Source organism: Delphinus delphis, chromosome 15 (genome assembly GCF_949987515.2).
Source record: "Delphinus delphis chromosome 15, mDelDel1.2, whole genome shotgun sequence".
NCBI classification, from domain to species: Eukaryota; Metazoa; Chordata; class Mammalia; order Artiodactyla; family Delphinidae; genus Delphinus; species Delphinus delphis.
Genome location: NC_082697.1, coordinates 6,253,666 through 6,266,154, shown reverse-complemented (window position 1 = coordinate 6,266,154; position 12,489 = coordinate 6,253,666). Strand labels below are relative to the sequence as shown.

At 42.5% G+C, this 12,489-nt stretch overlaps 1 protein-coding gene across 2 annotated transcripts; it reads left to right on the top strand.

Moving 5' to 3' along the window:
- The first annotated feature begins 7 nt into the window (after window positions 1–7).
- Window positions 8–11,400, top strand: CSTF1 (cleavage stimulation factor subunit 1). Of its 2 annotated transcripts, none has more exons than XM_060033380.1 (6): window positions 8–123; window positions 2,456–2,656; window positions 4,609–4,886; window positions 5,051–5,248; window positions 6,004–6,394; window positions 9,186–11,400. In XM_060033380.1, the coding sequence occupies exons 2-6, from the start codon at window positions 2,488–2,490 to the stop codon at window positions 9,443–9,445; spliced, it is 1,296 nt and encodes a 431-aa protein (XP_059889363.1). In that variant the 5' UTR covers window positions 8–123; window positions 2,456–2,487; the 3' UTR covers window positions 9,446–11,400. The 2 variants fall into 2 exon arrangements, with proteins under 2 accessions (XP_059889363.1, XP_059889362.1); XM_060033379.1 differs by lacking the exon at window positions 8–123 and adding an exon at window positions 212–321.
- The last annotated feature ends 1,089 nt before the right edge of the window (window positions 11,401–12,489 follow it).

The window sequence follows — 12,489 nt, the reverse complement described above, 5'->3', positions numbered from 1 at the left end:
GCAAAGGCCCGCCACATCTGCGGCCGTTCTAGCGCCCGCGGTGCTCTCCGGGTCTGACATTTGTCCGTGAGGCAGCAGTCCCTTGGCGTCAGGGTTGCCGCGTCGGAGATAAAGTCGGAGGAGGTGAACGAATCTCTAGAACGCGCCCGTAAGATGGCGAGAAGGGCAGGAGCGAGTGGGGTCAATCGATAGCGCAGCGCTCGGCGCGATGCCCTTTGTGCGTGCGCAGTGAAGGTGCGCCCGGAGCGATCGATTGGGCAGGATTCGCGTCTCCATTTTTCTAGGAGAGAGCGCGGGAGACCGAGAGAGCAGGACGATCCGGTATGGGGGAGCCCTGGGTGCGTGGAATGGCGGGTGCGGTCGGCTAGCGCCTTTGGGGCACCACAGGAAAGACGCGGGCGAGGCGGGAAGAGTCAATAGTGAGCGGGGTGGCATGCGCCCTGAGTTGCCAGGCTGGGCCCGCACTGTCGCTCCTCTTCCTCAAAGGCCTCTCTTTGACCCTCCATTCTTCGCTAGCCTCTAGCTCGGGGTCATAGCGGAGCGTACGGTGAGGGGGCGTTTGTGTTCTCTCCCTGGTCTTCCTTCCAACTACGGGTACAACCAGTCCTGGACTGGTTACTTCCTGTCTTGGGGCCGCAGACCCTTCACCTGCAAATTGGGGGCGGTAATTAGGGCTCTTTCTAGCCCAGCGAACGGAAGTTCTATGGGAGTTGAGAAGCAGGGCTCGTCCTCTCTTTTCCTATTTTAATCTCTTGGTAGCCCTATGATGCGCCTGGCACGAGTGAAGGATGGAATAGTGGTTACGCTGTGGGTTCTGGGGTGGGTAATCCTGGTGGCCACTTTAACCTTGGACGAGTTACGCAGCCACGTTTTACTTGCAGTATTTCCTAACCTCTTTGAGCCGGTTTCATCATCTCTGTTGTGTCCTAATATTGTCTACACAAGCATGGATTTATATATATTTGCTTAATACCCATTAGTAGAGCACAGTAAGAGCTCAGGCTCTGGGTTAGGATCCAGGCTCCGCCATTTACAGGCTGTTGGATCCTGGGTGAGTTAACCTTCCTGTGCCTCCGGTTGCCCACCTCTAAAATGGCATAAGCTGAAGATTGAATGAGGTAATGCATATTAGTTGCTTACACCATGTGTGTTATATGCGGAATGTCTAATGAATTTTAGCTAGTTTATCATTAAGTTTTTAAGGAGCAGTACACGCAGCAATTAGAACAACATCATCTCTGGAGTCAAACCGTCTGCGTTCTAATGCTGGTTCCTCCAGGCACTAATTCTGAGACCTTGGGCAAGTTATTTCCCCTCCTCACCTGTAAACAAGATTACTGGACCTCCTTTATAGGATGTTGTTGAGGATTGAGATGAAACATGGTAAACACATTGGCTATTCTTATCATCAGTAGCCTCAGTAATTCTCCAGAGGGCCTTGGGTAGTTAAAAACACTGTTCCCGCCCCTTTCCTACAGCACCTCCCACTTTCAGAATCACCCCTGTGAAGTGGTGTTAACTGCCCACTCCCCGCCCTTCTTTCTTATATTCTTCTCTCCTGTGCTCTGCCTTCCAATTTTCTTCTGTGCCACAGCTACCTGTCTGCCTGTGACTTTTATTCTTTATCGCTGTTCCCCAGCTCCTGCAGGTTTCCGATACCTGTACAGATCTACACGTGTACAGACATTGATTTTTATAATCAGATTATCTAATCATGTCAACCAATTGGAGTTTTTTTTTTTTTTTTTTTTTTTGCATAAACTGGAAACCATCTGTAATTTTCTCTTTTGCTTTCTGAGCCGGAGAGAGAACTTAAACACTTGTAAATCAATCTAAACGCACAGTCCTTCCAGTTTTTCCATTTTTTATAGTTATTTTGGCTGTATCCTATTTGCCAGTATTTTATTCAGCAATGCTTTCCAAAGTATTCTGTAATTAAATTATGTAATGTAACAAGCTCGTTTGCCTTGAAACATGTTTTAAGAATGACCATAACTGACATTAGTAAACATAACAGCTTAGCTGGTGGAAACAGTAGTGTCTAGACGTCCAACAGTAGCAGCTGTTGTACCTATTGCAAACATTAGCCAGGGTTTCATTAACAGAAGAAGTGGAAGATTCTGGGATAGCAGTAAAGAATAAAAATTGCAGGTGGGTAATTTAGCAGAGAAAAAATGTTCATGAAGAGAGGTTCTACTGTAAATATTGGCTAACGTGATTTGAACCATTTCTGTGTGCTGCTGTGCTCAATGCTCTACATGTATCATCTTGTTTAGCCTTCACTGACTTATTTAACAGCTGAGGACCCTGATCTCAGAGAAACGTAGTTGCTGACCAAAGATAATGCTGATAGAGCTGGGATTTAAGCCCTGGAAAGGCTGACCAGATTCCTGTGTTGCTTCTGTGGTTTGCTAGTGCCTCTGCCCCTCATCATCTCCTGTTTTCTCTCTTGCAGCTGGCAGGGAAATTACCTTCCTCTCCTCCAAGATGTACAGAACCAAAGTGGGCTTGAAGGATCGCCAGCAGCTCTACAAGCTGATCATTAGCCAGCTGCTCTATGATGGCTACATCAGCATTGCTAATGGCCTCATCAATGAAATCAAGCCTCAGTCTGTGTGTGCGCCCTCGGAGCAGCTCCTGCACCTCATCAAACTAGGTGACTTGAGAGCGCACGTTCAGTGAGCCCGTGACAAGCGTTCAGATGTTTGTCAGGATTGCTGCCCTTTACTTTTAGTGCCTAGTATGTGTCGAGCACAGTGCTGGGTAATGAAGGAGAAAGCGAAGTCCAGAGTGTGAAGGTTTTGAGCAGGTTCTGGCCTCAGGGTCTTTATGTGAATTATCTGGAGCTTTCTGCCGCTGTATTATTGACTTCAAGTCTCAGCTCAGATGTCGTCTCAGAGTCCTCCTCATTTCTTCTAAAATAACCCGAACATCTTCCCCGTACCTCCGCAAGTGCTCTAAAACAGCAATCCCATTTCCTTTGTAACAGAATCACTGTCTGAAATTTTCTATATTGTTTTGAGTTTCCCACACAGTCCATACCACCTGCCAGAAGACTGCGAGTTGTTTTGCTTTGGGTTTGGGTTTTATTTTTTTGGCTGCGTCAGGTCTTAGTTGTGGCACGCAGGCTCTTTGTTGTGATGTGCAGGCTTCTCTCTAGTTGTGGCATGCGGGTTTTCTCTCTCTAGTTGTGGCGTGAGGGCTCTGTAGTTTGCAGCACGTGGGCTGTCTCTTTGCGGCTTATGAGCTCAGTAGTTCTGGTGCCCGGGCTTAGTTGCCCCGCGGCATGTGGGATCTTAGTTCTCCAACCAGGGATAGAACCCTCATCCCCTGCATTGGAAGGCGGATTCTTTATGACTGGACCCCTGGGAAAGTCCCAGACTGCAAGTTTAATAAAGATATTGAACCTTGTCTTGTTCAACAGTGTGTCCAGGTGCTTGCCTGTGTCATAGAAAGCACTCAGTAAAATACAGAATTGCCAAACATATTTATACTCTTTGACTTGGCAGTGTAAACTGTTCGAATTGGCCTGAGGAAATAAAATGAATTCCACTGAAATGCCCAACAATATGGAATTGGTTGTACATGTTCTCATATTCATAAAGTTGGATCCAACAACATGATGTGGGTGAACGTTTATTACACTGGCCAGGTGTTTATTCCATATGGGTAAATGACCGAGTATGTCACACCACGTTACATATTGTGATTTTATTTGTGTTTTAAGAAATGAAACAACTGTGTGCGTGGAGAAAGGTCCAGAAGAATTCATACCGCCATGTTAACAGTAATTATCTCTGGGTGATATAATACAAGGTTATGTTTGTTTTTTGTTTATCTGCATTTCTGATTTTTCCTATACTAATAAAAATTGTTTATATGATATGTCAAGTTATTTTTCAATTTAAAATGGATTTTCTGGGCTTCCCTGGTGGCGCAGTGGTTGCGAGTCCACCTGCCGATGCAGGGGACACGGGTTCGTGCCCCGGTCCGGGAGGATCCCACATGCCGCGGAGCGGCTGAGCCCGTGAGCCATGGCCGCTGAGCCTGTGTGTCCGGAGCCTGTGCTCTGCAACGGGAGAGGCCACAACAGTGGGAGGCCTGCGTACCGCAAAAACAAAACAAAAAAAAAATGGATTTTCTTGTTAAACTTCAGTTTGTTTAAACCTCAACATTCTTTCAAAGATGTTTCACTAATGTTATTACTAACAATATATCTGACTTAGTGAGCTTCAGAGCTGCTACTAACAGATCTCAACACTAAAAATATTAAAATTCGAAATCGGGAAAAATGGACAATTTAATTACAGAACTGCTCTTTTTCAGTTTCTGTAGTTGTGGTTAAAGTAGAAACTTTTGGAGGCAAGTATCTGGGGAGGTGACTTTACCTGTTGGAACCTAACCTGCCACAACGCCTATTGCCTTACAGCGTTGTCACTGTTTGTGCACCCAGGTCACAATACATAACTTGTACAGTATTAAGTACCATGCAGCTCCAAGAAAGAGTAAGTTGACATCAGCAAACACCTTTCCCAGTTTGGATCCAGAACTTTGTCCCGTCTTTTTAAAATAACGTTTCTTCATGCCCTTAATTTTTATTCCTTTCAGGAATGGAAAACGATGATACTGCAGTTCAGTATGCAATTGGTCGGTCAGATACAGTTGCCCCTGGCACAGGAATTGACCTGGAGTTTGATGCAGATGTCCAGACTATGTCCCCAGAGGCTTCAGAGTATGAAACATGCTATGTCACATCCCATAAAGGACCATGTCGTGTAGCTACCTATAGTAGAGATGGGCAGTTAATAGCTACTGGATCTGCTGACGCTTCCATAAAAATACTTGACACAGAAAGAATGTTGGCCAAAAGTGCCATGCCAATAGAGGTAAAAATCCTGGTAATATACTTACCATTTGCCTTTTGTTGTTCATTCTTGGGAGAATGAGAGCATAGTTTAAACCAGTTTTAACTTAGCATAGCTGTAGAATGTATACTTTGAGCCAGACAGATTTTGCACTTCAAGATTCTCTTCTCTTCTTGCTGGCCTAGGTCATGATGAATGAGACTGCACAGCAGAACATGGAAAACCACCCAGTGATTCGAACTCTTTACGACCACGTGGATGAAGTCACGTGTCTCGCTTTCCACCCAACAGAACAGATCCTTGCCTCTGGTTCAAGGGACTATACTCTTAAATTATTTGATTATTCCAAACCATCTGCAAAAAGAGCCTTCAAATACATTCAGGTTAGGAATGTTTGGAAAGGATCTGTATGCATTTTTTTCCCTAAATACAATGAGCTGTTGTGTGGCTCTTCTCTTGTTAAAAGTCGTCTCAGTGGTCATCCTGTGAATAGAGAGGATGGCAGCAAGGACGCAGCGCCCACTGCAAATGGCACGGCTCTCATGCTGTCACGCGCCCACCTCTGGCCAGTGAGGATGGCTGCCGGTCACAGATACAGTTCAGAATGCACATCACATTTTAAAGGTTGCAGATTCCTGTTTAAAGACAAAACACAACGAACTTCTCTAACTTAGGGGAATTAAAAAATTATTCAGTTGAAATTCTCAGGTGTTTGCTGGAAAAGCGACATTTGGTGCTCTGTTTTGAATATGCGGTTCAGAAATGCTAATGTTTTTGTAGTGGCTTCCACTTCAATATTTGGAGCCCTGGGACAAATTAAAGAAACTCTTCTTATAGTTTATTTTTATTCATTAATCGTATGTGAATGTGTCATAGATTGATAGTATTCCCTTCTGAGTTCACCCATTGTTTATGTGCAAATGATGAAGCTCACCTGTGATCTTCGGAATAATCTCACCAGTAGATAGTTTCGGAAATCTTTGTTCAGATGGTCCTTTTGTGTATTCCAGAAAGTTCTTTGTTCTTCTCTTACCTGTGTAATATCTAGTCATTGTTTTATGGGTTCTTTGCATCAGCCAAATATTTTCCCCATTTCCTGTGGGTTTAATTGTTCACCACTTGGTCTCTTTCCCAACAGGAGGCTGAAATGTTACGCTCCATCTCTTTTCATCCTTCTGGAGACTTTATACTTGTTGGAACTCAGCATCCTACTCTTCGGCTTTACGATATCAACACATTTCAGTGCTTTGTCTCTTGCAATCCTCAAGATCAACACACTGATGCCATATGTTCCGTTAATTACAATCCTAGTGCCAATATGTATGTGACTGGCAGCAAGGACGGCTGCATCAAATTGTGGGATGGTGTTTCAAATCGATGCATCACCACTTTTGAGAAAGCACACGACGGTGCTGAAGTTTGTTCTGCCATTTTTTCCAAAAATTCAAAATACATTCTGTCAAGTGGAAAAGACTCTGTAGCTAAACTTTGGGAAATATCAACAGGACGAACCCTGGTGAGATACACAGGTATGTGAGAAGTTGATATTACTTCACATTTCTGAGGCATTTTAGTTCCCAGAACTCTTAGATCCTCGAACTAGATCCACACAATAAATCTATGTGGATCAAACAAGAGGCGGAGCTGGAAATAGAACCACAGTTTCTTTGCCCTTCTCAAATGTTAACAGCTAAAATTAGATCTGATTCCATGCAAGTAACACTTGAGAATTAGGTGGTCTGTTTGTAGACCCATGGCCTGCCCACTTCCCGCAAAAACATGAAAGCAGTCCAGAGAAGAGACTCAGTAAGTGAGAGGAAAGATCTTGGCCCATGCCTGAGAGAGGAGAAGGAGCCCCCAAAAGAGACCCCAAGTGTTCCGAACCTAGATATAAAGTGGGCCCTTCAGACAGAAACACAAAATTGTCAGTCTGATTGTCTAATTTATGTTGGTCTCTAATTGTAACAGTTGTGCCTGTGAGCTCTTTTTATGAGATCTGTTTAAATTTATCCTATCACTAGTAGTCAGTGTTTGTCTAATTATTTGATAGTAAGTATTAAAATATTGTCTTTCATTTTCCTGTTCCTTGTAGCAGCAGAGGCTGTTTGGTAGAAAACTTCAGCTAGTTTCCTCTGTTGTGAGATGTTTGTGTCATACACTGAAATTTCCATGACCACAACTTTAAAACTCACAAGAAAACAACACTGTTGTAAGGGACTGCTGGGATGTTAATAAGTGAAGAAAATTGAAGAGTTGGTGACATCTGAACCACTAGGGTGCAGCATAACCTACCATAGATTTACCTCATTGTAACCAGAGTTTGCTTCCTGCCATCTCTCTGGCTTCTGATGTAGATGGTATAGCTAGCAAGTCTTGGGAAGAGTCATTTTTGTTTTACGAATGTTTGGGATGTTTTATGGTTATATGTGGCTGATTGGTTTGTTTTTCTGGAGAATTGGGATTTAATTTTAAAATGAGATTATAATGAATTTATACGCAAATTCCCTCTTTTTCTAATTCACAGTTTAAGACCCCTTCATGTTAGCACTATTGGATCTGCTTTTCCAGTTTTAATCTTTAGTTAGAATTCAGAGGGCTCTTGAAATAATGAAGGAAAGGAAAAACTATCAAGTAAACATTAGAAATTTTGATGTTAAAAGTTAATTTAGGGCTTCCCTTGTGGCGCAGTGGTTGAGAGTCCGCCTGCCGATGCAGGGGACACGGGGTCGTGCCCCGGTCCGGGAGGATCCCACATGCCGCGGAGCGGCTGGGCCCGTGAGCCATGGCCGCTGAGCCTGCGCGTCCGGAGCCTGTGCTCTGCAACGGGAGAGGCCACAACAGGGAGAGGCCTGCGTACCGCAAAAAAAAAAAAAGTTAATTTAAAACGCTATAAACAAAATTAAATGCTGGCTAGGGAAAAAAATATATAGCATAGGTAATAAGCATAGGTCATACGCTGCTCAGTAAACCCAAGAAAAGATGACCAACTTCACTATAAACCTAAGAAATGAATATGGAAGTATCTTTTTGCTCATCAGATTTCAGGAATTTAAAAGATTGGTATTATATAGTATTGATAAACGTTTCAGGAAATCACATATTGTTAGGAATATGATTGGTAAAATACTTCTGAAGGGCAGCTTGGTGTCATATTATCAAAATTATAAATATATATATTTTTGACTTGCTATATCCACTGTTAGAAATTTAACCTAAAAAGATTCTTGGGAGGCATGCACATGCACACATAAAAAGGTATTCATCTCAGCATTATCTGGAGTAGTGGAAAGTTAGATAGAATATAAATGTCCAGAAGAAGCATTGAGAAAATTGTTACATAGCCTTTCACGGCATGCAGCCTTTAAAAATAAATACTCATAGTAATGCTTGTTGAACACTTATACTGCAAAACTGAATGGGCATTACACCTCATTTTAATCCCTGCAACATCTTGTGGGCAGGTGCTGTAATTATCCCTGCAGAGCAGAGGAGACAGTTAAGGCCCAGGGATGTTATTCATTCAAAGTCACATCGCTAATAAGTACTGAGTCCAGATCCAGCACCAAAGTGTGTATTTTTATCTGTTAAGCTATATTCCCTCTTTGTAGGTCTCCACCACAAACTGTTGAATAAAAACTGTATGCCGTATGCCCTGATTTATATAAATTACAAACGCACACAGATTGGAAAAGATATTCACCAAAATGTTGACTGTGTAAAATTATCAGGCAGATTTTTTTAATAGTTCATATAATACTTGAAACATAAAATATGCTTTTTTTAATTCATGGTGAAAAACAAAAAGCATAGAGTTTCCTCTTGGAGAGTGGCTGTTCATCCATCCCAGTGATTCTAGTCCTAGGAATTTAGTCCTAAAGAAATAATGTGTTCTATACAAAGAATGTTTGTCACAGTATTACAGTTGGATACAAACTAACTGCCTAGCAGGAAAAGAATCATTACCTGATGGTGCTTCCAAACAATGGGATACTTTGCAGCCAGTAAAAACACAACGTATCCAACATGAAGTTAGATAATGTGGCACCACTTTTGTATTTTTTTAAGGTGTTTTTATGCCTAAAAATCCATCAGAACATTAATAGAGTCGCATTAGGTGGTGGGCCCAAAGGTGATTTTCTTCTTCATACATTTTTTAGAGTTACCGAAATTGCACAATAAATGTGTATTACTTCAACAATTGTAAAATGCAGTTTTTACGTCAACAGAGCTAATAACAAAAGTAGAAGAGTCTGGGCTCTAAGATGTGAACTGGAGAGCTAGCCCTGGTGCCCAGGCCTTAACCTCTCGGTCTCTGCGCAGGTGCTGGCTTGAGTGGACGGCAGGTGCACCGGACGCAGGCCGTTTTCAACCACACGGAGGACTACGTGCTGCTGCCTGACGAGAGGACCATCAGCCTCTGCTGCTGGGACTCGAGGACGGCCGAGCGCCGGAACCTGCTCTCGCTGGGCCACAACAACATCGTGCGCTGTATCGTGCACTCGCCCACCAACCCCGGCTTCATGACCTGTAGCGACGACTTCAGGGCGCGCTTTTGGTACCGGAGGTCGACCACGGACTAGAGCCGCCGGCGTTAAATAGGGTTCTTTCCTCGAGGACTCCGCCCCTCCTTCCCCTTGTGTCCCGCCATCAGCTTCAGTAGTAAGTCATTGTACCATCTTTGGCAGTTGTGCTGCCACCTCTGCGTCCTTCTGGGATTTGTATGAAAGAATCTTTTTTTACCTTGATGGAGAATCATGGTGGAAAATGTTGGAAACACAGATCTGTGCGGTTGTTCTGCAGTCACTGATTATTACAGTGTGATTTTCATCAGTTTTGTAAATACAGGACTTGCTATTTCCCTTGATCATTTGAAGAAGGATGGCGTGTTCAAGTGCTTTCTAGATCCCAAGTGGATCTGTCGTGAGGAACGTTCATTTGGATATTTTGTCAACTCTCGTGCCTGTTTTACATCCCCTTTGTACCTTTCCTTTCAGAATACATTTTGGCAGATACGGGGGCATATGGCTCTGAGAATCAAGAGTTTTATGCCACGTTAAAACCATTTTAGAACATCGATAGTATCAATTCTATCCTAAAGTGACATCACTCTGATAATAAAGTTCAGATCTGCGACGTTACTGGTAACACATTTTTCACTGCAGTGAAACTAATGACCAGCTTTTCCTGAAGATTTATAGGAGGTCTGTCTCCCATCACACGTCCCACATTATCCTTTCACAGCCTAAAATGCTTGTCTTCAGTAAATGTGTTTCTGATGAGATTATTGCCATTTGATAGGAAACACTGAAAATACATCCAGTGTAATCAAAACTAGGTGATCCCGCTATTGCTCTCAGGTGTTGCTCATCTTCAGGAATGATTACTGTCAATTGACTTTGTTCTTATGTAATTTTAAATCTTACTTTTCAGTTCCCTTCAGCATGAGCCGTAACTACTCATCATGGATAGACCCAGCAGCTGCATTCTCAGAAGATTTTTTGCAATTAACGAACTAATACAGGTTTTCTGGTTCTTGAAACTTGACAGTGGTTCTCTGGATTCAACTCTAGCTAGGTCAGAGAGCCCTGAGCTCCCCTTACAGAGAGAAACTTTGGTTTATCATTATCTCCCAATACAAATACCTCATGGTCTGGGTAGGAGTACCTAGAAATACAGTCTGGGATCATTTGGTAAAGATACTAAATATGTTAATTGTTTTATGTTACAGGAATTTTATAGTCTTCTGAAGTTTATTGTATAAAAAGTCTGCTTTAGACATCATCCTTAAGGAGCATTTTAACTCTTTGGTCTATAAAACCATTTTCAGCATTCTTAACATGGTAAGTCACAGGTTTTAGTTAAGATTTCCAAAGAGCTATATTTTTTGGTCCGTAGTGAGTTTAAATTTATTTTGTGTTCTCATTTTGCGGTATTTGAGCTTGGCCATCTGTGGGTGCTTTTCTTGTACGACCAAAAGAAACCTATTGGATAGAAACAAGGATAACCAGTTCTACCCCAAAATTACCAACCAAAACTACCCACGTTTTCCATCTTTCAGCCTATGAAACTGTAAAGCAGAGGTTCAACCTTTCTGCTTATTCTCTCTGGCACATGCACTGGGATGACCACACTGTACTCCTGATACAATTTCCATTGGACCTTTTTAACTGTTCATGTATTTAAATGATACTGCCTACTTTTTCCAGCTTTTGGAATAGTCTCAGCAATAGATCTGTAGTTTCAGGACTTCTGTTTACAAGATCAAGATGCTTTTGTGTGTTTCCAAAATAGATTTCTTTTTAAATTTTTTTGCTTTTAAAAATCACATTAATGTTTGAAACTGGTGTAAATGCCAGGTATATTACATGGACTTGGTTTCATCACATCGTTAATTATTGTACCACTTAATTTTACCACATAACACCCTGACATTCAGATGGTGAGTAATATGCAGTTAAGAACTTATAACTTCTATGTTATTTTTTAAAGACATCTGATTTCTAAAATAAACTTTTTGTATATAATGATAATTTAAAGCTAGTGTTTGTGGGGTGTTTTTTTTTTTTTTTTGGAGCTTGCCTTGAATGTTTCTGTATTTGAACGTAAGCTCTTGAACAGCAGTTGTGACTTTGGACTGACACTTTTCACACTGTTTCTTCAGTGCTTTGTTCTAGAAGGCAGATTTTCGTAGCTTAATCACCTTTAGCTGTGTATCTTTGCTCTTCTATGAATGTACAATTTTTAGTATAATCTGTTTCTTCAGATGGTTCAGAGAAATCTGGCTTTCGCCTTAAGCTTTGGTTTCTCTTAGGAAAGGAGATGTTGGGGGCATCTAAGTCTCAGCTCTGTTGAGGCAAGTCATTTCCAGGCGATAGCTTCCTTTTCTGTGATTGAAGAACTTTATCAAAATCATCCCCAACATGCACTTCAATCACTGAACCTCCTTTTTTAAAAACACATGATATAAACAATTGGGAGAGGGGAAAAACATTTACTTCTTGGGGGACACTTCTTCTACTGAAAAAAACAGCAGGCCAGACAGAACCCTTTCAGTACGAACCTGGATAGAATTTGTTTTTAATCACTAAGTAGATAGCTGAGCTAGCAAGAAAGTGAGGGGGTTTCTGAGGCAGACCCCACACAAAGCACACATCCAGAGGATTAACAGTGACAGAGCTGCCGGTTGCACGAAGGACATTTGTCAGTCCCTTGCAGCCTAAAGATTTCTGGGCTCTGAGTCTTCACGAGGTTAGGAACTTTGATCAAGACCCATAAAAAAAACCCAGAACCCAAAAGTGGCCCCCTCAGCAAAAGGGCGAACTGGACAAAATCCCCACCTCAGAGAAAGAGGAATCCGGCCCCACACTGCTGGTTCAGGTTTGCAGGGAAGGGTCTGGGGCATTGGCACAGGGGAGGGTCTTCGAGAATCTCATCCACAAACAAGGGTGAACCAATCCACACTACCTATGTGGTTTGGAGAAAAGCAAGCTGAGAATTCCAAGCAGCTCCAGCTGGTAGTGGCCATGAGTGCCAGACAGGCCAGCACCGGTTCTCCACGGACGAGCACATCTTAACACCAGGCCTCAATTATTCCTTCTCCCAGAGAGCGCTAGGAGTCACGTGT

What these genes read in the sequence shown, in the direction of transcription:
- CSTF1 (XM_060033380.1), top strand. Translation starts at nt 2,488, where the DNA reads ATGTACAGAACCAAAGTGGGCTTGAAGGATCGCCAGCAGCTCTACAAG. An exon ending in CCTGCACCTCATCAAACTAG is followed by an intron (nt 2,657 to 4,608) that starts GTGACTTGAGAG and finishes TATTCCTTTCAG; the next exon opens with GAATGGAAAACGATGATACT. An exon ending in AAAGTGCCATGCCAATAGAG is followed by an intron (nt 4,887 to 5,050) that starts GTAAAAATCCTG and finishes TTGCTGGCCTAG; the next exon opens with GTCATGATGAATGAGACTGC.